This window comes from Nicotiana tabacum, chromosome 2 (assembly GCF_000715075.1).
Source record: "Nicotiana tabacum cultivar K326 chromosome 2, ASM71507v2, whole genome shotgun sequence".
Taxonomy (NCBI): domain Eukaryota; kingdom Viridiplantae; phylum Streptophyta; class Magnoliopsida; order Solanales; family Solanaceae; genus Nicotiana; species Nicotiana tabacum.
In genome coordinates this window covers 30,259,881-30,286,052 of record NC_134081.1, presented here as the reverse complement: position 1 = coordinate 30,286,052, position 26,172 = coordinate 30,259,881, and the positions used below count along the sequence as shown (strand labels likewise).

The window sequence follows — 26,172 nt, the reverse complement described above, 5'->3', positions numbered from 1 at the left end:
GTATAAAATCTTGGACAACTTATACATTGATTGGTGGGTGTTTTGATTTCCGTATAAACTCTTGCACAATTTATACAATGTTTGAGTTAAGTTTTTTTATACCTATATAAAATAATACTTGTATTATATGCTGATGAGAAACTCTTTTTATGATTTTATGTGGGATAAAATGTGAAATAAGAATACGTGTATTAAATAATACACGAATTTAACTAATAAATGACAAAAATTACCCTTTCACTTTAGACTTAAATTCCTCTTCTTCTTCTTTTTTGTGTGTATGTAATACATGTATTAAGATTTGAGAGTTCGATTATATTGTATAGTGAGTTTTATATTGATACAATTCAATTGTTTTTTATTTGAACATATACTTTAGGCTACGATGACATCGATATTTCATTCTACCTTATATATATATATATATATATATATATATATATATATATATATATATATATATATATATATAAGCATGTCCAAAGTTGATGTACCAAAATAGCCCTAAATATTGATCGATTTTTATATTTGGTATTGTATAGAATTGTAAAATTTAATAATGTTATCTGACTAGAATCCTAAAACTTTATGGTGTGTGTCTAAAATTGCTGATTAAGAATGTTTTACTCCTTTTTTTTTTATTAAATTCAAACCACGAAAATGAACTCTATAATGCATTCCCTATTGAACTTGAATTAGAGCACAAACTATGAACTATGAATACGAACTCTAATTCCTATTTCACTGGAACTCTAAAATATTTCATATTTCGGTATTAGTATTTGAGTGAAAATAATTTTCTTCATTCAATGGGATTTAGACTTAAAGGTCATCTGTAAATTCTTTAATGAATATTAGTTTTAAAGTGTGGTGCTGCAGAAAGAAGTTAGCAAAACTCAGTAACTTCTCAAAGTTAGTGTATTTTTCTTTGAAATCGAAATGAGACCGAAAACATGTGTTTTTTACTCTTTCTTTGACATCTTTTTGTGCATGCAATTGATAGGTTTTCATGAGTTTTAATTTTGTTGTCGAATTTTAGTTCATTTATTTACAAAAATATTTTCAGTGTTGTTGTCAAATCTTTTACCATGCATGGATACAATGTTGATAGATCAAAATCCTCCAAAATTTTATTTTATTTTCAAATAAGATAATTGCCCGTAGATCAGAATTGTAACATTAAATTCCTAATATAAATTTGTATGGAATTCTAATACCAATCAAGGTGTCCTACTCATTATTGAAATTCTAAAGCGCCCTATATATACCAATTTTACATAGATAAGAACATTTGGTGCCATCTTTTACCATTATATATATGTCTATTATAAAAGCATGAACACAGTATTGAGAGACTAAAATAGCCTTAAAATTTCGATAAACTTATCATAAATCAATTGGTTATATTGGTAAAAAACACACTAAACTAATTATGAAGTTTTAAATAAATACGGACACTAAATTTCTTAGGTAACAAGAAAATCATCGTTGGGTTATAACACTATATCAAATAGGTCCCAGTTTGCAATACTTCAAATTTGAAAAACGACGTAGTTTTCCAAAATAAAACTTTATATCCACTCCTAAATTTGATTAGTTTGAACTTTGAAGCCTCCAGATTCCATACCTCTCCATGACATCCACTTGCTCTAAGATTTTTTCTTCTTTTCACTATTTTGTAGACGAGGCGTGATGGTAAAATATCCATCTATATATATATATATATATATATATATATATATATATATATATATATATATATTGATTGATGTTATTATATTAACTTATAATTATCGATATTATTATAACTACAATCAGACATTAACTACAACTCTAATAAGTTGGTTATTAAATGTTGAGCGATTATTATATCCTTTGAAAGCTAATTTATTTCTTCCAAAAAATAATTTCATATTGGATAAAATGGTAATATTTGAGATTTTTCCTAATACCTAGGAATTTAAATTCAACTAAAATGGAATCTTAAGACTAAACCTATTTGGCTGATTTTTCGGAATTTAATTAGTCAACGACTTCTATTGTTCTTAAAAAGTCGGCCAATTCAAAGCAATTTAAAATAATAGTCGGACTAAAAGTTTCCTAATTCCAACACGAAATAATAATTAAATTATAAAATTTAAATACTTCATTAGTCTAGCTTAATTGCAGGTCTTGTGATAAATTTGAAAATATTATTTCGTCGGTTTCAATTTATGTAAACCTATTTGATTGGACACGAAATTTAAGAAAAAAGAGAAGATTTTTGAACTTGCGGAGTGAAATAAGACATATATAAATTGTGTGTGTATAAATCATTGCATAAAAATAAATTCTTTTTAAATATAAAAAAGAATTAATATTTTTGGCATGGACTAAAACGAAAGTAAGTTCTCATAAATTGAAACAGGAACATCAGTTTAACACCAAAAGCACAGAGCTCCACACGTGACGTGAGCAAGCTTGAGCCTTGGATATATATGGTTTTAGATTTTGAGTCAAACTTTGAGTCAGAGCTTTCAATTTTGAGTTACCCGAGAAAACCTATTAAGTATGTCATTATATGTAAATATATACTCCCTCCATTCCAATTTACGTAAACCCGTTTGATTGGGCACAAAATTTAAGAAAAAATAAAAAACTTTTGAAATTTATGGTCCTAAACAAGTTAAAAAGGGGCTCAGAATATTTGTGTGTTTATAAAAGTTTCTCATCAAGGGTAGAATTATAAGTTTAAACTAAATTGTTTTCAAATTTAGAAAGATGTCATTCTTTTTGGAACAAACCAAAAAAGAAATAGGTTCACATAAACTGGAACAGAGAGTAGTTTTTGTTGTGCAGCAGAGTTCATGTATAGTATAATTGTGTAAACGTTTTCATTTTTTATAACAAACGACCCCTCAGCGTATCTCCGAACCAAACGACCCCTCAGCGTTTTCATTTTTTGATAACAAACGTCAGGTTAATGCTTTCCTCCGTTTATCAAAGTAGCCAGCGACCTAACATTATATTGCGACATTCAAACATGGGATCCTTCTTACATCCAAATTTGTTTAAAATATAGACCATCAATTCATAAGCCAAGATTCATCTAATGGCTTGACAGATTGAGTGAAAGATGAAGAGTCCGTGCGCAATCAAGATGAAAGAAGATAAGAAGAAACCAGACAAAAAGATTGAACTTGAGAAACTATGAACTGTATACAATAAAGAAAGGTAAACTATCACAATTGGACATCCCCAAAGGCCAGACGTTTTAGTGTATCACTGCACACATCCCTGGAGGAGGAAAAGAGAAGGAAAGAAACGAAGCACACACTCGTCTCTTTCTTTAGTTAACACTTGAAGTAAGACGTACAAATTTACAGGTAAAAAAAAGCTACGATTTTCTCTTTCTCAGTCTTCCCATATCAAAATCCATAAGCCTTGTTGATGACGACATAGGAGAAGTTGCTGACAGACCAATGGATTCAGGAATATCCAGATCAACTCTCATAGAAGGGCCTGATATTGCTCGTTTAATATCAATCTCGCTCAGCTGATGGGCTTCAGTTTTTACTTTGGCAATCTGAGTCATGTCAGATAAGTAAATAAGTAATACCTTAAGCTGTCACATTCACAGCCCATTTAATCAGATAAGTTAAGTTTCAGAATAAAAAGTGTAGAAGCTTTTACCAGTTCAATGTGGTGACAGGACGAACAAGCATCAGCAATTCTTTTTTGTAGATCTTCTACTTTCTTTGTTTGGTAATCAAGATTCTCCACTTCATTCCCTTTCTCACCCAGTTGCTGGTATAGAGCTGCACAAGAAAAAAGTAAAAATCAACCAACTAAAATTACATAAAGGCACCAAGAGAAGGGATTTAAGAGATTTTTGCCTTAAATCCAAATAATGTCCTGCAAGAAACTTGTACTAGCAAACTGCACTCTCTGTAGCCACATCTAACAACATCATCCTACCCTCGAAAAGATGAGTGATGTACCACAGTGCAATTATATTAGTGAATCTCAGGCCAAATTATTCTTGCAATATATTTTTGCAGAAAACAGCAGGACTTGCACGATTTCTTTGACTTTGAATGACTTCTGGAGTACTCCATCCTTTATTGGCATCCAGAATAATATCCAATTCATTGTGGACTCTTACCATAATACAAGAAAACTATATGGGTTTACTTTCGCTTTTCGCTGTACAACTTTTCCTTTTCTATTCCTACAAAGATGAAGAAAAATATGTTTCTCTCATCTGATAATAAACAACAATTTTAACCAATACCAAGTCAAAGGACAATTTACTATTGGTGTATATTAGTGTAGTTTAGTTGCGGTAAGAAGAAGATGCTCCAGAAATGTGCCTTTGTGTTTGATAGCTTTACAAATTTAGACCGAAAGAAATACTCGATTACTTCATATTATACAACGTCTATGACATAACATGACCATTTATTCATTATCAGACTGGAGGCCGAGTTGGGTAGCTAACATACGACTAAGTCCACTGAGTATGCAATCTTGAAATCGAATGGGAGGGGATGAAATTACAAACAGGGCATACCTAAATTCATTCAATATATAAGTACTAATATGTGAAGTGCCTTACGTTTCTTCAAATTTTTTGTTGTATCAATATCCTTCAATAACAACAACAACAACAACACTATGCCTCAGTTCCAAACAAGTTGGGATCGGCTATATGAATCCTTGCTGATCGGGTTTCTCTATTTAAATTTATCTCAGGCCAATAATACACACAACATGAATAAAAATAAAAAGTTCTAGAAATTCTCTATATTTTCTACTGGCATACAAATATATAACAAGACTGAAAACCCCTAGCAAGCATAGGACCTAAAGTAAGTGTATTAACACGACTAAAGCATATTCCTAACTAACCGGTAACGCCTATATATATCTTTTTCTTCTATTATGTCACATCTATCACTAAGTTTACTTGGATTCCAAGAGATTGTAGGTTTTTCGAGACAGCTTTGAGATAACTTCCTTCCATGAAGTTTTAGGTCTACCTCGTCCCTTTTTAATACCTTCATTTTACCATGATCTCATACTTACAAACCAATGCATGACTAAACCATCTTAAATGTGTACTACTTGCACCTTCTGAAAAATGTGGCCATTTTTTAACCTTGTCTAATCATGTATGACAATACATCCATCCTAACATCCGCATCTTCACAATACTCATTTAGAGAATGTGTTGGACTTTAGCCGATAACATTCACTTCCACACAAAATTTCTGGCCTTATAGTTGTTTTATAGAACTTAACTTTAATATGCATCATTTTATCACATAACACTCCAATAGCACTTCTCCAGTTTAACCATTCAACTTTGATTCTATGTGTAACATTGTCCTCTATCGTTCGGTTCTCTTGGAACGAGCCTATATATCTGAATTGTTTACCGTTAGGCATCTCAATCCAATCTAGTCTCACCTCTAAACTAGCAATGCATATATTCAGTCTTATTTCTGCTTATCCTAAGAACCATACTCTGTACAATGCTTTTCCATAGTTCAAGCTTTTGGTTGACACCTTCACCGGTTTCGTCAATAGCATAATATCATCTGTACATGGCATACACTATTGGAACCCATCCTGTATAATGTTGGTTAGCTCATTCATAATTTGCGAGAAAAAGTACGGGCTCGATGCGGATCCCAAATGTAAACCCATGGTTATGGAGCACTCCTTCGTATCTCCTACTACGTTCTCATGCTAATGACTACTCTTTCATACAATGTCGTTTATGACATTTATATATTTAATATGAATTGCTTTCTTCTCCAACATCCACCAAACAACCTTTCTTAGTACTCTATTGTATCCTCTACTAGGTCGATCAATACCGTTATGTAAATCTTCTTGCTCTCATAATAATCCTCCATCAATATTCTTATCAAGAATATAGCCATCATTGTAAATCTACCGGGCATAAATCCAAACCAGTTTTAGCCACCATTGTAAATCTACCGGGCATAAATCCAAACCAGTTTTCTATTACTCTTATAGTGCTCCCAAGTCTACGCTCTATCACTCTTCCCCAGAGTTTCGTGGTGTGACTCAATTTAATGCTACGATAGTTCGCACAACTTAGAACATCTCCTTTGTTTTTATAAATTGGAATAGGGGTAGCCTTTCTCCACTTATTGGGCATCCTACCATTTCTTAGTATAGCATTAAAGAGCTTGGGGTAAGCCATCCTACTCCAAGGCATTTCCAAACCTCTATGGAGTTACCATCTGGAGCACAGGCTTTGGTACTCATATTTCTCATGCCATCTTATACTTCTATCAACCTTATTCTACAAGTGTAGCTACAGTGTCTATCATGCACATATAGATCCAAAAGTTTATCCTTGTGGTTCAAGTCGAATAATTGATAAAAATAGCCTCTCCATCTCTCTGTGGTCTCATTATCTCATGTCAACACTTGTTGAGAATCTTTCTTTAGTAACTATCTTAATAGCCTCCCCCTTATCGTGTCCATGGTTTTGATACAAGCTATCTAGGGCTTCCTCTTGAGCTATTTTAGTAGCCTTCTTAGCTCTCTTATACTCTTCAAAAACTTATCAATCTTCTGTTTCTGGTAAGCTCTTATAGCACTCTCCTTTACCTCTAATAACTCTTTGCGCATCCTAATTCCAGCGCTAGGATTCTCGTGGCCAAGGTTCCTAATCATTAGCCGCATCAAACACTTCATTTGCTACATTTTGATGCAACTTGGCAATTTCTTCCACAGGATGTCCGCCTCCCCCCTCAAAGTTTCATGCTCCATCCTCCTGTGGTTTTCTTGAAAAACTAACTAGTTAGCACGCTTGAATGCACACCATCAAATTCTCAGTTGTTTGCAGGCCGTCTCCTTTCTCACTCTACTCATATGCTTTACATACAAAACCACCAACTTATGTTGGGTGGTCATCATTTTTCCTGGTATAGCCTTATAATCCATACATGTTGTTCTATCACGTCTTCTAGTAGGATAAAATCTATTTGATTATTATTACCCCCACCGAATCAGTTCGGGTTCATGCCGGGTCGTTCTACTACGGAAGCTATCCACCTAATTAGGAGGTTGGTGGAACAGTACAGAGATAGGAAGAGGGACTTGCACATGGTGTTTATTGACCTAGAGAAGGCGTATGACAAGGTCCCTAGGGACGTTCTTTGGAGATGTCTGGAAGTGAAAGGTGTACTAGTAGCTTATATTAGGGCGATTAAAGATATGTATGATGGAGCTAAGACTCTGGTTAGGACTGTGGGAGGTGACTCAGAGCCTTTTCCGGTGGTTATGGGGTTACACCAAGGATCTGCGCTCAATCCGTTCTTATTTGCCCTGGCGATGGACGCACTGACACACCATATTCAAGGGAGGTGCCTTGGTGTATGCTGTTCGCGGATGATATAGTTCTGATTGATGAAACGCGATGCGACGTTAACGAGAGAATGGAGGTATGGAGGCAGGCCCTGGAGTCTAAAGGTTTAAAGTTGAGTAGGACCAAGACGGAATATTTGGAGTGTAAGTTCAGGGACGTGTCGGGGGAAGCGGATGTGGAAGTGAGGCTTGACTCACAAGTCATCCCTAAGAGAGAGTTTCAAGTACCTAGGGTCTACTATCCTGGGAGATGGGGAGATCGACGTGTCACGCACCGTATCGGGGTGGGGTGGATGAAATGGAGGTTAACGTCTGGAGTCCTGTGTGACAAGAATGTGCCACCGAAACTTAAAAGTAAGTTCTACAGAGCGGTGGTTAGACCGGCCATGTTGTATGGGGCTGAGTGTTGGCCAGTCAAGATTTCACATACCCAGAAGATGAAAGTAGCAGAAATGAAGATGTTGAGATAGATGTGCGGGCACACTAGGATGGATAAGATTAGGAATGAGGATACTCGGGAGAGGGTCGGCGTGGCTCTCGTGGATGACAAGATGCGGGAAGCGAGGCTTAGATGGTCCGGGTACGTGCGGAGGAGGAGCCTAGATGCTCCGGTTAGGAGGTGTGAGCGGTTGGCTCTGGCAGGTACAAGAAGAGGTAGAGGGCGGCCTAAAAAGTATTGGAGCGAGGTGATCAGGCAGGACATGGCGCGACTTCAGATTTCCGAGGTCATGGCCCTTGATAGGAAGGTGTGAAGGTCGAGCATTAGGGTTGTAGGTTAGGGGGTAGTCGAGCGTTTCTCCTCGCTGCGCCGGCTAGTCTGATAGTGTTTTGTCTAGGGCTGCTAGCGGTTTTTATTGTGTTTCACATTTTTTTCTGTCTTTCACATTTTGGCCTTTCCATTTATTTGTTGTATTTTACGATGCTGATACTATTTTTCTGGTTTCTGTTGTTACGGATCTATTGTCTCTGAGTCGAGGGTCTCCCAGAAACAGCCTCTCTATCCCTTCGGGGTAGGGGTAAGGTATGCATGCACTCTACCCTCCCCAGACCCCACTAGTGGGATTCTACTGGGTTGTTGTATTATTACCCCCACTCTCAAATATTATCAGGTGACAATCAAGATACCCTTTGATTAATATTTATTTCAATTAGGAAACAAAAAAGAATATTTTTCTATCACCTTGAGGTATCAATTAAAGGGGAAATTCATGAAGCATGCACAATTTCTCCACCATCAAAACAAGAGATAAAACAAAAAAGAATATTTTTCTATCACCTTGAGGTATCAATTAAAGGGGAAATTCATGAAGCATGCACAATTCCTCCACCATCAAAAGAATGACAATGGGGTAGGACAAGAGATTACTAGCGCGGGGCAAGTGAACTACAACCAAAATTTTAAATGGGACATAGTAGGAAACGTGCCGATTCGAGTATAGATTAAAATTACACAAGCTTCAGATAAATAAATTTTAATCAGACGTGTTAGACAAGAAAAAGTGGTGGGACGGAAGTTGTATCTCTTTCTTCTCTATTCTTTCCCCTCTAATATTTCTGATCATGTTATCATGCTATCCTTCGTCCTTTTGAATCCTTCAAATCATTTGAAAAAGTTATTTTTATTATTATCAGGGTGTATTTCTTTATTTCTTTTTCTCCTCCAAGAAGATCAGAACTGAAAATGCTTGGTTCATTTAATTTTTCTTGGTATATTTTTTTAAAATTAGCAAAAAGAAGAGGAAAAGCATGAACTAAAGGATTGCCTATCATATTTCTTTTGGATGCACATTGACATTAAGAACTTTAAGCCTGTTGGTTTGTGTAACGCAATCTATAAAATCATTAAACACTTCCTTGATAAAGTTATTAGTCCTTACCAATCTAGTTTTCTAAAAAATAGAAGCTCATCAGACAATGCCATTATTATTGTTGATGACCTAATTAAGTAAATAAAAGTGAGTTCTCTCTAACAGCTTAAGCTTTTAGATGAGATGGTCACACACTTCAATATGGTACAAGATCAGGCAGAGGTCCTGGGTTCGAGTCTCACCGCCATCCAATATCAAGAAGAATTTTCACGTGCTTGGCTCATCAAAAAGAATTAAGCCTGTATGTGAGGGGCGTGTTGAAGACATAATTAAGTAAATAAAAGGTGCTCTCTCTAACAGTTTAAGCTTTTAGATGAGATGGTCACACACTTCAATAATTATCCAAGAGCTTATTACTCATTTCAAAAAGAAGACAGGTAGAAATTCTATCTGATCCTAAAGATAGACCTTGAAGAAGCATTCGATAGACTTTGAATGGTCTTTCATCTACCGAATGCTTCACTTCTTTAATCTTCCTGAAAAAAAGTCTAGACTTATTATCTCTTGTGTTACAACTAGCTCTATCTCTATTCTTATTAATGGAGGTCATGCTACTTGCTTCAATCCTACAAGAGGAATCCGGCAAGGGGATCCCATGTCACCATATATTTTTATTTTGTGCATGGAGATGCTTTCACATAACATTTGCCACTAAGTCGATATTGCCAAGTGGGATCCTGTAAAGATTAATACTACTGGTCCAGAGATATCTCATTTATTCTTTGCCAATGGTCCAGAGATATCTCATTTATTCTTTGCCAATGATCTTACTCTGGTAGCTAGAACTAACAAAAAGACTGTCAAAATTATTCAGCATTTACTAGATCTTTTCTGCAATTTTTCGGGGAAAAAATCAATGTTACCAAATCCAAGATCATTTTCTCCCATACACTACGCCCCATACAACATAGTCGGTCTGACCACCACTTTGTAGAACTTACCTTTAACTTTTAATGGCACATTCTTATCACACAGGACACTGAATGCAAACCTCCATTTCATCCACCCTGCTCTGATACGATGTGTGACATCCTCATTAGTCTCCCATTTTATTGTATTGCTTAGCCAGGGTACTTGAAACTCTTTCATGGGGATGACTTGTGTACCTAGCTCACATCCATGTACGCTACCTGGGTCACGCTGCTAAACTTACACTCCAAATATTTTGTCTTGGTCCTACTCAACTTGAAACCTTTAGACTCAAGGATCTGTCTCCAAATCCTCAGTCTCTCATTAACACCACATCAACAACAACAACAACATACCCAGTATTATCCCACATTGTGGGGTCTGGGGAGGGTAGTGTGTACGCAGACCTTACCCCTACCTTTGTGAAGGTAGAGAGGTTGTTTCCAATAGACACTCTGCTCAGAAAAACATAAGCACCACATTAATTAAGAGATAGACAAGGAGGGACAATACCAAAAAGCCATGTAAAAGCAGCATAAAAACAACACGATAATAAGATGATCAAAATGAAAGAAAACGACGGGTAGTCAAAGAAACCTACTACCAACAGAATGCGAGAGTGCGTACTAATACTACCGGTATGAACAATCTAGACAACCTACCCTACTACCCTAATCCTCGACCTCCACACCTTCCTATCAAGGGTCATGCCCTCGGTCAGCTGAAGCTGCGTCATGTCTTGCCTAATCATCTCTCGCCACTTCTTCGGCATACCTCTACCTCTCCGTAGTCCCTCCAATGTCAACCTTTCACACCTCACCGGGGCATCTGTGCTCCTGCTCCTCACATGTCCAAACCACCTAAGCCTTGCTTCCTGCATCTTGTCCTCAATAGGGGCCACACCCACCATGTCGCGAACAACCTCATTCATAATCCTATCTAACATGTTGTGCCTGCACATCCATCTCTGCTACCTTCATCTTCTAGACATGAGCGATCTTCACAGGCCAACACTCAGCTCCAAACAACATAGTCGGCCTGACCACCATTCTGTAGAACTTACCTTTAAGTTTTTGTGGCACCTTCTTGTCACACAAAACACCAGAAGCGAGTTTCCATTTCATTCATCCTGCCCCAATGCGATATGTGACATCTTCATCAATCTCCCCATCCCCCTGAATAATAGACTCAAGGTACTTAAAACTCCCTCTCCTAGGAATGAATTGCGAGTCCAGCCTCACATCTACTTCCCCTCCCTGAGTCTCACCACTGAACTTACACTCCAAGTATTCTGTCGTGGTCCTACTCAGCTTGAAACCCTTAGACTCCAGGGTCTGCCTCCACACCTCTAACCTCGCGTTCATACCGCCTCGCGTCTCGTCAATCAATACAATATCATCTGCAAATAACATGCACCACGACACCTCCCCTTGGATGTGGCGCGTCAGAACGTCCATCGCCGGGGCAAACAAAAAAGGGCCGAGTGCGGACCCCTGGTGCAACCCCATCATGACCGGAATATGGTCTGAGTCCCCTCCCACCATCCTCACTCGGGTTTTTGCTCCATCATACATGTCCTGAATCATCCTAATGTAGGCAACATGTATACCTCTAGCCTCCAAACATCTCCACAAAACCTCCCTCGGGACTTTATCGTACGTCTTTTCTAAGTCGATGAACACCATATGCAAGTCCCTTTTCCTCTAGATATACTACTCCATCAAACTCCTAAACAAGGTGAATGGCCTCAGTAGTCGAGCACCCCGACATAAACTCGAATTGGTTCTCGGAAATAGACACACTCCTCCTCACCCTTAGCTCCACCACCCACTCCCAGACTTTCATAGTATGGCTAAGCAGCTTGATACCCCCATAGTTATTGCAATTTTGGACATCACCCTTGTTCTTGTATAAAGGAACCATCGTGCTCCACCTCCACTCCTCGGGCATCTTTTTCGTTCTAAAAATGGCATTAAATAACCTAGTGAGCCACTCCAAGCCCACCTTGCCCACTCTTCCAAAACTCCACCGGGATTTCATCCGGCCCGGTCGCTTTGCCCCTGCTCATCTTACGCATAGCCCCCTCAACCTCCTCAACTCTAATCCGCCTACAATACCCAAAGTCGCAACGGCTCCCGGAGAGTTCTAAATCACCCAGTACCATGTTCCTATCCTCCTCTTCATTCAAGAGACTATGGAAGTAGGTCTGCCATCTCCGACGGATAAGCCCCCCATCCAACAAAACTTTACCTTCTTCGTCCTTGATCCACTTCACTTGATCCAAGTCACGAGCCTTCCTTCACTCACCTTGGCTAACCTGAACAACCTCTTATCCCCACCTCGGCCCTCGAGTTCTTCATACAAACGACCAAAATCTGCAGTCTTGGCCGCCATAACTGCTAATTTCGTCTCTTTCTTAGCTAACTTATATTGCTCCTTATTCACCCTTCTCTCCTCCTAGTCTACACTTTCTACTAGCTTCAGATACGCCATTTTCTTGGTCTCCACTTTTCCTTGCACCTCTCCATTCCACAACCAGTCTCCTATGTGTCCACCAGAGTAATCTTTCGAGATCCCTAATACCTCTCTAGCGGCTTCCCTAATGCACTGCCAGTCGTGGTCCACATAGCGCTTGCGTCCTCGCTACTCCTCCAAGCTCCCTAGTCATCAACTTAACTCCCAACTCCTGCGCTTTGGCTTCCGTCAAGGCTCCCCACTTGATCCTAGGTTGGCTATACACCGCCCTCTTCCTCCTGTTCCTCGTGATCTCAAGATCCATGACCATGAGCCTATGAAGGGTCGTGAGGTTCTCACTCGAGATGACTTTGCAATCCGTGCAAAGACCTCTATCGGACTTCCTGCAGAGAAGATAATCAATCTGAGTCACGGCCACCGAACTCCGGAAGGTGACCAAGTGTTCCACCTTCTTCGGGAAACTCAAGTTTGCTATCACCAAATCAAACGCTCTAGCAAAGTCCAACAAAGAAGTTCCTCATCCGTTCCTATCTCCAAAACCGAAGCCACTATACACATCATCATACCCCCTAGACGTCGCTTCAATGTGGCCGTTGAAATCTCCTCCTATGAAAAGTTTCTCAGTATGCGGGCTACCACGCACCATCTCATCCAAATCCTCCCAGAAACGCCTTTTGACTTCCTCGTCCAACCCTGTTTGGGGTGCATTGATTATGTTCAAAATAAATCCTCCAACAACTATCTTAATAGTCATCAGCCTGTCGTTCACATTCTTAAGCTCCACCACTAGATCATGGAGGTCCTCATCAACCAAGATACCTACCCCGTTCCTGCCCCACGTCCTCCCAGAATACCATAGTTTGAACTTGCCCATATCCCGCGCCTTATCTCCTACCCATCTAGTCTCCTGTATACAAGCTGCATTAATCTTTCTTTTTTCAAGAATCATCGCTAACTCTATAGACTTTCCAGTCAAAGTTCCTATGTTCCAAGACCCCATTCTCAGCCTGGAGGCTCTCTTAGCCCTCTTACCCTACCATCGTTCACCAAAGCCACTATAATCTAGGAGACATTACGCAAACACTACCCCGAAAACAAGCGACAAAAATAAAATGAATAATCGAAATATACTCTCCAACTAATATTGACAAAAAACAACTAGAGGTCACAGAGAAAATGGGCAAAGCTATTATGGGATATACTAAATAAAGATTCAAAAGAAAACTATAAACAAGTAGAGAGCAATATAAAACAGGTAGGCAAAGCTATCACTAGTGCAACTAATTTGACACTGATAGGGCCAACACTTAAGTAAAGATTCAAGAACAAAATTAGAAGAGACGATTAATCTAGAATATCAAAGTATCAAAATAACAGGACAAGAGGATACAATTAAGCTAGAATATCAAAATCAAAATACCAGGACAAGAGAGGAATGATAGAACCTGCATGGCAGCCCCTGAAGTTGATGAAAATCTGACCGACGAGGATGGGTCGCGACGAGCTGGCTGGAAGGGACAATCCAAGACACCTGGAGCAGTCGTTCTTGAGCTTCGATCACTGAGAAGAGACGCACGCGCTAGAAAACCACCTAGAAAGAATCTCACGCGCCGGCGCGTGACAGGATCTACGCCGGAAAATTGACTGGTCTTGACGGACTCGGCCGGTGTTTCCCCACACAAACGCAGGAGGCGAAGGGGAGAGAAATAGAAAGGGGAGAAGCGCCGAGATTCAAGGTTTTCGGCGTTGTTAAAGATAGGGTATTCTTTTAATTTCTCTTTTGCTTCTTTTTAAGTATAAAATCTGTTCTCACGGCGCAGAGAGAAAAGAGAGAAGGGTAATCTGCAATTGAAGGTACTACTAGTTGTGGCCCTTTCGAAATACCATGGGATGTCGTTAACACCATATCGCGTCTCGTTAATCAGAACAATGTCATCTGCAAATAACATATACCACGACACCTCCCCTTGAATGTGTTTCATCAGTGCATCCATCATTTTCTCCCATAATTGTCCTGATGATTTAAGGAATTGGATCACCTCCTGTCTTAACATTAAGGAAAGTAATTCCTTTGAAAAATATCTTTGCTTTCCTATCCAGGACCAAAAGCCTAAGGCTAAAGATTATCGGTTCATCATTGATAATATGAGGAAGAGACTTGCTAGTTGGAAAACAAACTTCCTCAACATTGCTAGGAGAACCACCCTTGCCCACTCTACTATCAATAGTATTCCCAACCATGTCATACAATATACCATATTCCTAGAAAGATTCTTCAGACCATTGATAAGATCCAACGAAATTGCATTTGATCAATTGGAATACCGTCACCCAGTCTAAGGAAAAGCGAATGATAAAAATTATGCTTCACTCACCAGTTTGACCTAGAGATTTATCTCACACCCTTGTTCCCTTTGGGCCAAATTACTCATTAGCAAATACGGTAACATTAACTTCAAGTGTAATAATTCCTTCATTTGGCAGGGTATCTTGAAAGGTTGGACTTACTGTAATAAAGGCATCAACTGGTCTATTGGCAATGGAGATAACATAAACCTCTGAACCTCAAGCTGGATGCCCAATTTTCAATCTTTAAGAAGCAGCCTTATTAGTCCTCTGTCTGCCACTGACACTCTTTTAAAAATTAAATACCTAAGGAGTGATGGAAAACAGAATCTTTCGACATTGTCTTTTGACATCCCGGATCACATTACTAATAACATCAAAAAGCTCACTTTCCCATTGTATTCCCATGCCAAGGATACCCCTCACTGGTCACTTTATAGTAATGGCATGTTTAGTGCCAAGTCTGTCTATAGCATCATTAATGCAGGCACAACTTTTAATATTGATTTTCAATGGATCTGGAAACTCTCGCTGCCAAATAAAATAAATTTTTTTCTTTGGCAATGCTACCATAAGAGAGTACCCACCAGATCCTATCTCAACCTTATAGGCATAAATATTGACCCTACTTGCATGGCCTGTAGAAGTAATCCTGAAACTATCAAACACATCTTCATGGATTGCCTCTAGATACTGGAGTCAGTTTGATATTTATTTTAGTAGTGCTCTCCCTAATGGCAGTCATTGGCTAGATATGGTTAGAACTAGTAAGCATATTATAACTGATTCCTTCCCTTCTGTTTTGGGAACCTTTGGATCAATAGAAACAACAATAATATAAATAACCTTTCTAATGATCTCTCTAAGAACATGGTTTGCATGCGCACTTAACAAGTTTAAATTACTCGCAAACAAGCCTACTAATCCGAAGATTCTCAAAACAGTGCAAGTTAAGTGGTTTAACTATTTTAAGTTAAACATTGATGGAACTTTGTCCAGTATTACTAGTATGGGCGGACCAAGGGGAGTCTTCAGGAATCATAATGGAGACTGGATCTTGGAATTCTCTTATAATATGCGACCTCTGAATCACACCCATGCGGAACTTCTTGCTCTCAAGTTTGGCCTATAACTGGCACTAGATCAAAACCTGTTACCTGTGGAGATTGCAACTGAATCGAAGGAGGTACTTCAGCTCCTTGAAAAAATAATCCCCATTTATAACTCTATTTTATATGAGTGCAGGCCGTTAATGCAACTAACATGGAGTCCAGTGATTCGACACAAATTTCGGAAAGATGTTGAAGACATAATTAAGTAAATAAAAGTGTGTTTACTCTAATAGCTTAAACTTTTAGATGAGAAGGTCACACACTTCAATATGATATCAGAGCAGGCAGAGGTTCTGGGTTCGAGCCTCACCGCCACCCAATATCAAAAAGAATTTCCACGTGTTTCTCTCATAAAAAAGAATCAAGCCCGCACGTGACGGGGCGTGTTGAAAACATAATTAAGTAAATAAAAATGTGTTCTCTCTAACAGCTTAAGCTTTTAGATGAGATGGTCGCACACTTCAACAGGAACAAAGTTGCACATCTCTTGGCTAAGGAAGGATCAATGTTGGATATGGGGAACATCAAACACCATTTTGCAACCCCTCCTTACTTCACAAAGGCAACTATCCAGGGTGACAAGCAAGCTAGCTGTGGTTATAATTTAGCTATCCAGCGTTTGTAATAATTTAGCTAGCTTTGATAACCTGTGTGCTCAAAATAGGACTACTACGTCGAATCTTGTCGGTACTGTCTATACTAGGAATGATGATCCCAATGCGACATCTATTTTGTGAAATGTTGCTATCTAGTAATAAATAAAATTAGTTTTACCCCAAAAAAAAACATTTAATAAAATGGTGCAATTGAACCTAATATTGGGGATCGAACAACTTCATAAAACAAAGTACAAAAATCGTGAGTGACCAGTAAGGAGAAGCGGGTGTGTATCTTAGAAGTTAGAAACAACAAAAAATTACTCATAGCAAAAGCAAATCATGGTTGATTACATGAAATGATTGAGAATTTTTAAATTATATTGAATTATTTCACTTAAACACCGAAAATTTAACTTCAAAACAATCAGCATACAATTTCTACTGGATCTTTCCTTTCACTGGTTGAGTTGAAGAGGCCAAAATGAACATAAGTATCAACAAGCATGAATCAAATATGAAAACGGGAACATATTAGCAAGACTTTGTCTACTCAAAGTTCAAATAAAAATTCTAAAAAAAACTTAATAGAATACTGCAAAGTGAAAAATTAGAAGTAAAAATGAAAGAAACACAAATGGGGCAAGGCGGGTCAGGGAAAATCATCAAAAAATGCTAAGCGAGGCAAGGAAAGGCGGGTTAAAACTTTAGTGGGTTAAGGCTTGCCCTACCCCGGGCGGCTCTGTCACATGCTCATTTACTTCCTACCCTTGACTACACGAAGAGGAAAAGGAGGTTGTGTACATCTGAAAAGGAAAACGTAGTAAGAAAGGAAACTCAAAAAAAAAAAATCTCGGGATGCATATCTCTTCTAGCTAGGAGGAAAAAGAAAGCTCAATAAACAGGGTGAAGACAAAAAGTTGCATCAAGAGGAAAACTTTACTCTTAGAAATATAGAACTATGTTCACTGAACTACACACATAAATAGGCACGCACACACACACAACGTATTTTGTAGCATATTAAGGATACCATGAACTCTGTTGTTTTGGCCATTCAAAAGAATCATTTAACCAGAACAAAGCACTAGATATCCACAGGTGACTACCCTTATCCAACAGAAAAAGTAGGTCACATGAAATAAATAATCAAGAGTGTGAAACCTGTCAAATTCGATAGTACCCAGATCTGAGTTGGAATATCATTAAGCTTCTTCGCTAATGTAAGAGAGGACCTCAAAATCTCCCTAGCTTGTACAGTGTCAGTGAGGGCAAGTGCTAAATTCCCCAAAACAGTCAAATATTGTGAAACAAGTTGCAAATTTCCCAAAGTATTATGTGTTGTCTGCAAGCCAAACGCAAGTCGATTTCTGCAGTAAGGTAACAAAGCAATAAGAATAGAACAACAGCAACTACTACGACTATTGCGCTTCAATACAAAGCTAGTTGGGCATACGAATCCACAATACCTTTTCACTCTATTCAGACAGATTGTACTCTAATATTGAATAATTTTGAATTTTCTAACACTAAGGGTTCTCTAAATTTTCTACTAACATACAAAAATTCTGGATAGGTTAAAATGGCTCCTATAAGCACTAGGTACTCCTATAGGAGAGTGAAAAATCTTGAGGGGAAGAGAGTTTTATAGAGCTAAATGTCTTCTCACTAACTTGATACTTAACTTGGTATGAAACTTGATACAAATGAGTTACAAGAGAATACTGTAAAAAATATAGAAATATTAAAGGACGATATGTGGTGCAATTACATAGATAGTACAATCCGACCCCTCTTTTTTAGTATTAGCATTCCAATTTGTGTTTCGAGCATGTCTACAAGTTGATATAACTGTTTTTGACTTCTTGGAAGGGTTCTGGCCTCTGGGTGAGACCGGGCTCGGGGTTGTTTCGGAAAAGTTGGGAATCAAAAACAGCAGCTGAAATCTCTGGTGCATGTGATGGTGGACCAAGTGGTCGCGATCACAAAAAGCAAATTGGGGGTGGTTGGCCAGGCTGAGAAGCCTTCACGGTCATGTGAGACCTGCTGCGAACGCGGAGGGTCAATGATTTTGACCTTAGCGAACATGAGCTGTGGCCCGTGCGAAAAAGAAAAACCTAGGTTAACCAAGAGTTTGACTGTCGTGATCGCTTTAGGTATTCTGCGATCAAGGAGAAGACTAAAACAATATAAATTGAACAGTGGAAGTTTCAAATCTCAATTTTATGTCATTTTCAGGAACAACGCAAAGAGCAAATTAGGGGTTGCTGGCCAGGCTGAGAAGCCTTAGATCGCAGAAGACTAAAACAATATAAATTGAACAGTGGAAGTTTCAAATCTCAATTTTATGTCATTTTCAGGAACAACGCAAAGAGCAAATTAGGGGTTGCTGGCCAGGCTGAGAAGCCTTCTAAGTCGCGTGAGATCTGATGCGAACCCCGAGGGTCAATGATTTTGACCTTCGCAAATGCAAGTTGTGGTCTGTGATCCAAAAAACAAAAACCTGGGGTGACGAGGAGTTTGACCCTTGCGATCGCACGAGGTATTCCACGATCAGGGAGAAGACCAGATCAGAACAGTATAAATTGAATAGTGGAAATTTCAAATCCCAATTTTATGCCATTTTCGGAAAAGGAGAGCTTGTGAGTGATTTTTCTTGGACTGATTTCAACCCTAATCTAAGGTAATGATTCTGTAACATCCATTGATGATTGTATTCGAATCAGTGTTTTAAAAAGCGTGGCTGGGAGGCGAGGCATTGTATGTGATATGGTGCGAGGTGTAAGCCTCGAAGCACTGGGTGTAAGCACCATGAGTCTTTAATTATTAATATTTTATAAATTAATATAATAAAAATAAATATTAAAATAAGGTAAAATTACAAAGGAATTTTTAGAAATTTCAAGAAAATTTAAAATAAGTGATAGAACTACTGCATCTTAAAATGCTAATTCGAATCAGCAATTGATAAAAAAACTAATCCAAAACTGCTTCATAAAAAAATATCAGACTTCGAAAAAAATTGAATAGAAATTCATAAGCTAACTTAAAAGAGCAAAGCAACTTGAAAAAAAAGAAAAGCAAAGAAGGAACCTACAATAAGAAGCGCTGAACCAGAGCAAATCATGAAGGATGATGCGTGTTTGTTTTATAGTTTGCAAATTGAAAATTTTTTCATCAACCGATAGAAGACAAAGAGAAGGAATAAAAATTAAGACCAGGAATAAAGTATCTTTTGACCCGTAAGTTTTCAACTTTTTAGCATGTAATAACAAATTGAATTTTGTGTTTTTTGGTATTAAAATAAAGATTATTTTAGCAATTTTGATCTTAATTTGGAAAGGTTTTCTGGTCTTACGCCCCAAATGAAAAACTCGGTCAACGCCTAAGCATACGCCCAGAATAATGGGGCTTACGTCTCAGGATACTTTTACCCCCTCTCCCCTTGGATCGCCCCAATGCGTTTTTACTACGCCCCGCCCCGAGGCTCACCCCAAAAATATCTTTTAAAACATCGTTTCGAATTTGGTTGAATTTTAACCATAGAAACATGTGATTTAAGAGGAGAAATTGGGGATTTGAAACTTAGTTTTCTAAATTAGTAAATTGAGGATTTGAGTGGGTGATTGGACTCTGATTAATAATCTAATAACATTTACCGTTTAAAAAAAAAGAATCTAATAACATTTATGAAATCATGAGCCAATAGATAATCCGATTCTATATATGGTTTCGAGGTTTGATCGGAGTTGACTTTGACCATTGACTTCATTGGGGGCTATTTGGGAGGTGATTTGGGATTTGAGTGCTTGGGGGGACTTGCCGATTTCGAGGTAAGTGAGACTTTCTGTTGGTTGTCGTTGGGTTTATGCAGTCAAAGTTGGTCCGGATGGCCAAGTTGATCGACTTAAGGCCCGTCTTGGTGCCAAAGGATATACTTAGATATTTGGGCTCGATTACAATGATACTTTCTCTCCCGTGGCTAAAATAGCATCAGTCCGCCTTTTTCTATCCATGGTTGTTGTTCGCCATGGGCCTCTCTATCAGCTGGACATTAAAAATGCTTTTCTTCATAGTGACCTTGAGGATGAAGTTTATATGGAGCAACCACCTGGTTTTGTTGCTCAGGGGGAGTCTCGTGGCCTTGTATGTCGCTTGCGCCCACTTTATGGTCTAAAGTAGTCTCCTCGAGCCTGGTTTGGTAAGTTCAGCACAGTTATCCAGGAGTTTAGCATGACCCGTAGTGAAGCTGATCACTCTGTGTTTTATCGGCATTGTCTCTATATTTATCGGGTGGTCTATGTTGACGATATTGTTATTACCGGCAATGATCAGGATGATATTACTAAATTGAAGCAACATCTCTTGCAACACTTTCATACTAAGGATTTGGGCAGATTAAAGTATTTTCTGGGTATTGAGGTCGCTTAGTCTAGCTAAGGCATTGTGATCTCACAACGGAAGTATGCCTTAGACATTTTTGAGGAGACAGAAATGGCAAGCTGTAGACCTGTTGACACTCCGATGGATCCGAATTATAAACTTCTGCCAAGAAAGGGGGGCCGCTTAGCGATCCTGCACGATATAGGCGGTTGGTTGGTAAATTAAATTATCTCACAGTGACTAGACTTAACATTTCCTTTCCTATGAGTGTTGTAAGTCAGTTTATGGATTCACCTTGTGATGGGCATTGGGATGCAGTTGTCCGCATTCTTCGATATATAAAATCGGCTCCAGGCAAAGGGTTATTGTTTGAATATCGAGGCCATGGGCAGATTGTTGAATATTCAAATGTTGATTGGGCAAGATTACCTTCTGATTGACGTTTTGCGTCTGGATATTGTGTTTTAGTAGGAGGCAATTTAGTGTCTTGGAAGAGCAAGAAACAGAATGTAGTTGCTCGGTCTAGTGCAGAAGTAGAATATCGAGCAATGGCTATGGCAACATGTGAGCTAGTTTGGATCAAACAACTGCTCAAGGAGTTAAATTTGGTGAAATCAACCAGATGCAACTTGTGTGCGATAATCAAGTTGCCCTTCATATTGCATCAAATCCGATGTTCCATGAGAGAACTAAACACATTGAGATTGACTGTCACTTCGTCAGAGAAAAGATACTCTTAGGAGATACTGCTACAAAGTTTGTGAAGTCGAACGATCAGCTTGCAAATATGTTCACCAAGTCCCTCACTGGTCCTCGTATTAGTTATATATATAACAAGCTCGATACATATGATTTGTATGCACCGGCTTGAGGAGGAGTGTTAGTTAGTTGTTATGTAAATAAGCATAGTCCTAAATGGAATAGGAGTAGTGTAAGTATTGTATACTATTACAAATAGGGGTACTTGTATCATAGTTAATGTACATCAATAATATAATTTTCCGATTTATTAATTCTCACAGATATGAGGAACTAGCTTGAGAGTCCAAAAGAGCTAGAAGTTGTACATAGTTATACTTGGTTGAATAATTTGTTTTTCTTTTTCGACAAAAAAGAAAAAAGAAGATCGGCTTTCGTTCATAGAGAATCATATTATGTTGTGTATTCTCTACTTTTTGGCATACCACTTGTATATGGGAGACATTATTAATAAAATTATTTTATCTTATAAAAAAGGCTAGTAGTCATTACTGAGCTTTTGTACGGTACTTAAGCATACCATTGCAGAGAAATAGAACATGGCTTGGTTTCCATGAAATAGCCTGAACTCAAAAATCCAAATCAAAACACAAGAATCACCAAAATGAACATTTTTGGTTAAGAGATCTACCTTGCTTCTTGTAGATTTTGCTGCCTCATCAGCAGAAACCCATGAGCAAGAAGGACACTCGTTTTCTCTCGCACTCCGGTGAAAGAATCCATCACTCCTAAAACTGGTCCAATCATATCAAGGGCCTATTGCAGAACAAAAGTTCTCAGCAAACAGAGTTAAAAAAAAAAGTATCTCCATAATAGCAGGAACTGTGCGAACCTTTGCCGAGGATTCAGCATCTCCCATGCAGATGTAAGAGATTGCTGCATAAACACAACACATGGCTTGCATTGATTTGTTCTCACTTAGCTGCACGGAAAAGAATATACTCATAAAAAGGAAAGACATAAGGAAAAAGAAAACCTCTTTCTCAAACTTCCTACGGTTGACCAAATGGATTTAGTAGCATAAATGGGGCAGGAATGGGAGTTAGCAGCCAACCTACAGAGGAAAAGGTGAGAGAAATATGCTCATATCTTTTTCTTAAAGAAGCATCAAGCAGATACAGAACTATCCATAGAAATAGAAGTACTAAAAATGGAATCTTTGACCAAGCCGGTAGAAGTGAAAAAAGGAGAAAATAAACCGGCTGAAGTGAAGAAGGCAACTTTATTTTAACGGTGTTGATCCATTTACATTGTGGTATTCTCCAAGAACTTCCACAAACACTGGTTAGTATCTATTCAAGACTGAAGGTTGAGAGAATTTGTTGAGACCGACGAACATGACAACGCCCTATAGAAACGTCCTCCAGGATTTGTACCTCAAACCCTTGCACAAATAAGAGTATTAACTTTCAACTTCTCCTCATCTCCTTTTAGTGCGGACACCTATGTGTTAATAGGAGTTCAATCTACTTCATCCTTAGATGTACCTTTTAAAAACGAGAGAACTTCCAAGCATTTTCTCAAACTTCTTTTTTAAACATTCACTGTACAAGCAATTTTTCACAATTGAGCTCAAATTAAATACTTTTTTATCAGTAGCTCGGTCTTTTTTCATCAGGATATTTTTTTGAGCTCAAATTAAATTATAAGTTACCTCTATGATCAAAATGCAATTTGTTATCATCTTTTATATGATACAAGCAAAACGCAACAGTTAAATTCTTTATAATATCTGTATTTCACTTTTACAATGGAGTTTTCGAACAGTCAGACTTTGTGATATTACACTTCTGTCCTACAGCAGTACGATGCAAAGAAGTCCATATGCATCAAGAAGCATAAATCCAGATGCATAACTCAAGATAATCTGTCTTCCATAAATCAGTTGTTGGTTAAGTTTATCCACACGAGGGAAAAGGAATATAAGAATAGTGAAACTATCTTATCTCTATCCCAAAAAATAATAAGCACACAGCTGATTTATACTCTTACCAAAAATTACTGGAAGATTCTTTTGATATGGATTCAAATTTATACATACCCTTGAAGCTTCAAGGAAATGACAAATTGCTTCATCATAGCAGCCGACACAATGTGCATACTGTCCTCTAAGCATTTCAATAACACACTCACAAACTTGTAAAATTGTTGGAAAGCGAATATACCAATTTCTCATCTGCATCAATGCCTAAATTAAAACAAAAAGATTCTATTAGCCTTTCCATATATAATTAACGCATGGTATCACATTATATAAAGAAAGGGTGAGAACAAAATTAATCACGAGTTCCTGTACAATGTACAAATGGTGTAAAATGAGGCACATATATTTTGTGTGGTTATAAATCATTGCATAAAGGTAAATTGTTTCTAAATGAGGAAAGGGGTCATTCTTTTTGGCACGGACTAAAAAGGAAATAGTTTCACATAAATTGAAACGGAGGGAGTATTAGAAAACGAGGTGACAAAAAAAAAATTGTCAACCTGTATTTTATTTACATTAATGAAAAATAGGTAAAAAGAATTTTAATCATGCATAAAATTTGAAGGGGCAATTTTGTCTTTAACTAAGCATATGCCTGTATTAATAATTTTAGTATAGCTAATACCACGGTTTGCTATGTATTAGCTATATATAGGATAATACCAAATAGGGTATATAACTAATGCTTGTATTAGTTATACATTAGGTTGAAAAATTGTACCAAACAAGGTATTACTAATACACAAAACTAATGCATGCATTATTTTTTCTAATGCACTCTACCAAACGACCTCTAAGTGTATATAGCATTACATATAGAGTCTCACATTGGAAATAGGTAGTATATACTATGTAAAGTATGTGTATAAATAGGGCTCGGAGTAAGAATATAGTTGAGACGCATTATCAATAGTATTTTTGGTGCTATTTCTCACATGATATCGAAGCATCAGTAAGAAAATGTTGTTGTGCATCACTCCGGCGACATCCCGGAAGAACATCAGTCAATGTGCAATTGTCCGGTGACTTGCGAAGCTAACTGCGCTGAAATCAGTTTGAGGGATTGTGCAAAATCCAACACCACCACAAGGTTCCCCTATCACCCGCGACCAAACCCCAGTCAGGCGCTCCGGTATAAGACGCCATACGTAATGTCACACACCGCCGGCAGTTAGGGTACCAGCGAGAGTGACACTTCATGCGCCGTCACGTGAGATCTTTTTCCAGCATTTTTCAAGTTTAATTTTTCTTTTGTGGTGGTCGCATGTCTTTTCTAACCTGACCCATTTAGATTTCGTGAGGCAGAAGTCACCGGAACAATGTTTCCGACTATACGGTTGATTTTACAGTTGAAATCTGGCGAGCTCTCTGAATTTTGGTGTTTTTGGTGTTTCTCTCAAAGATTTGTTTACTAATAAGCATCTTAGACCTCTCTTCAATCTAACCATGTCTCTTGGACTTGAAGCTTTTAGTTCCAAGAATATGGGAGTTGGAGATTTAAGTCTTATGATTACTTTAGAATCTTTAATGGAAAGTTCAAACTACTTAGCTTGGGCTTCATCGGTTGAGCTGTAGTGCAAGGTCTAAGGTGTTCAAGATCACTTATACAAAAAAGACTAGCGATTGAGATGAAAAAGCCAAAGCGCATTGGGAGAAAATTGATGCCCAGTTATGGAGTCTCCTATAGCGATCCATTGATTCCAAGTTGATGCTCTTGTTTCGTCCATCTAGACGTATTAATCAGTTTGAGAAAAAGCTCACACTGTGTATACTAATATCTCGTATCTATGATGTAATATCTCAGATGACAAACCTAAAAAAATTTAGAATTGGATATGTCTACTTACTTGGGACAGGTACAGGCAGTTATGGAGGATATTGAGAAGCTGATGCCATTTTTTGCCAGTGTTGGGAAACAACAAGAACAATGACAGAAGATGTTTGCAGTTTTTACACTTGTCGGACTTCCTAATGACCTCGATTCAGTACATGATCAGATTTTAACTAGTCCGAGTGTTCCTACAGTTGATGACGTATTCTCTCGATTACTTCGCATTGCAGCAACACCCAGTGACTCATCACAAACAATTGACTCTTCTGTTCTTGCATCTAAGAAAATCAAACATCTCAGGCTATGGAAAATCGACGATGAGTGGGTCGTTTTGGAAGATCTCGACCCAAGTGTAGTTACTGTAATAAGCTTGGACACACTCAGGACGTATACTATTCTTTGCACGGTCGACCACCTAAAGATGTTCGTGTTGCTCAAACAGACATTGCAGTTAACTTGGGGTTTTCTTTATCTGTAGGAAAATGTAATGAATTCCTTCGGTTTCGAGCAAGTAAGCAGA

General features: G+C 38.1%; 1 protein-coding gene across 2 annotated transcripts in view; it reads right to left on the bottom strand.

The window, feature by feature from the left end:
- Positions 1–3,150: 3,150 nt before the first annotated feature.
- LOC107768693 (sister chromatid cohesion protein SCC4) overlaps positions 3,151–26,172 on the bottom strand; it is a 56,655-nt gene continuing 33,633 nt past the window's right edge. For both annotated transcript variants that reach the window (XM_075232311.1, XM_075232317.1), the window contains exons 8-13: positions 23,879–24,025; positions 22,670–22,759; positions 22,469–22,593; positions 17,860–18,065; positions 3,673–3,797; positions 3,151–3,565 (exon numbers count right to left, since the gene is read on the bottom strand). In XM_075232311.1, the coding sequence (XP_075088412.1) occupies positions 3,377–3,565; positions 3,673–3,797; positions 17,860–18,065; positions 22,469–22,593; positions 22,670–22,759; positions 23,879–24,025 (882 nt within the window). In that variant the 3' untranslated portion in view covers positions 3,151–3,376. The remainder of the gene's footprint in view (positions 3,566–3,672; positions 3,798–17,859; positions 18,066–22,468; positions 22,594–22,669; positions 22,760–23,878; positions 24,026–26,172) is intronic.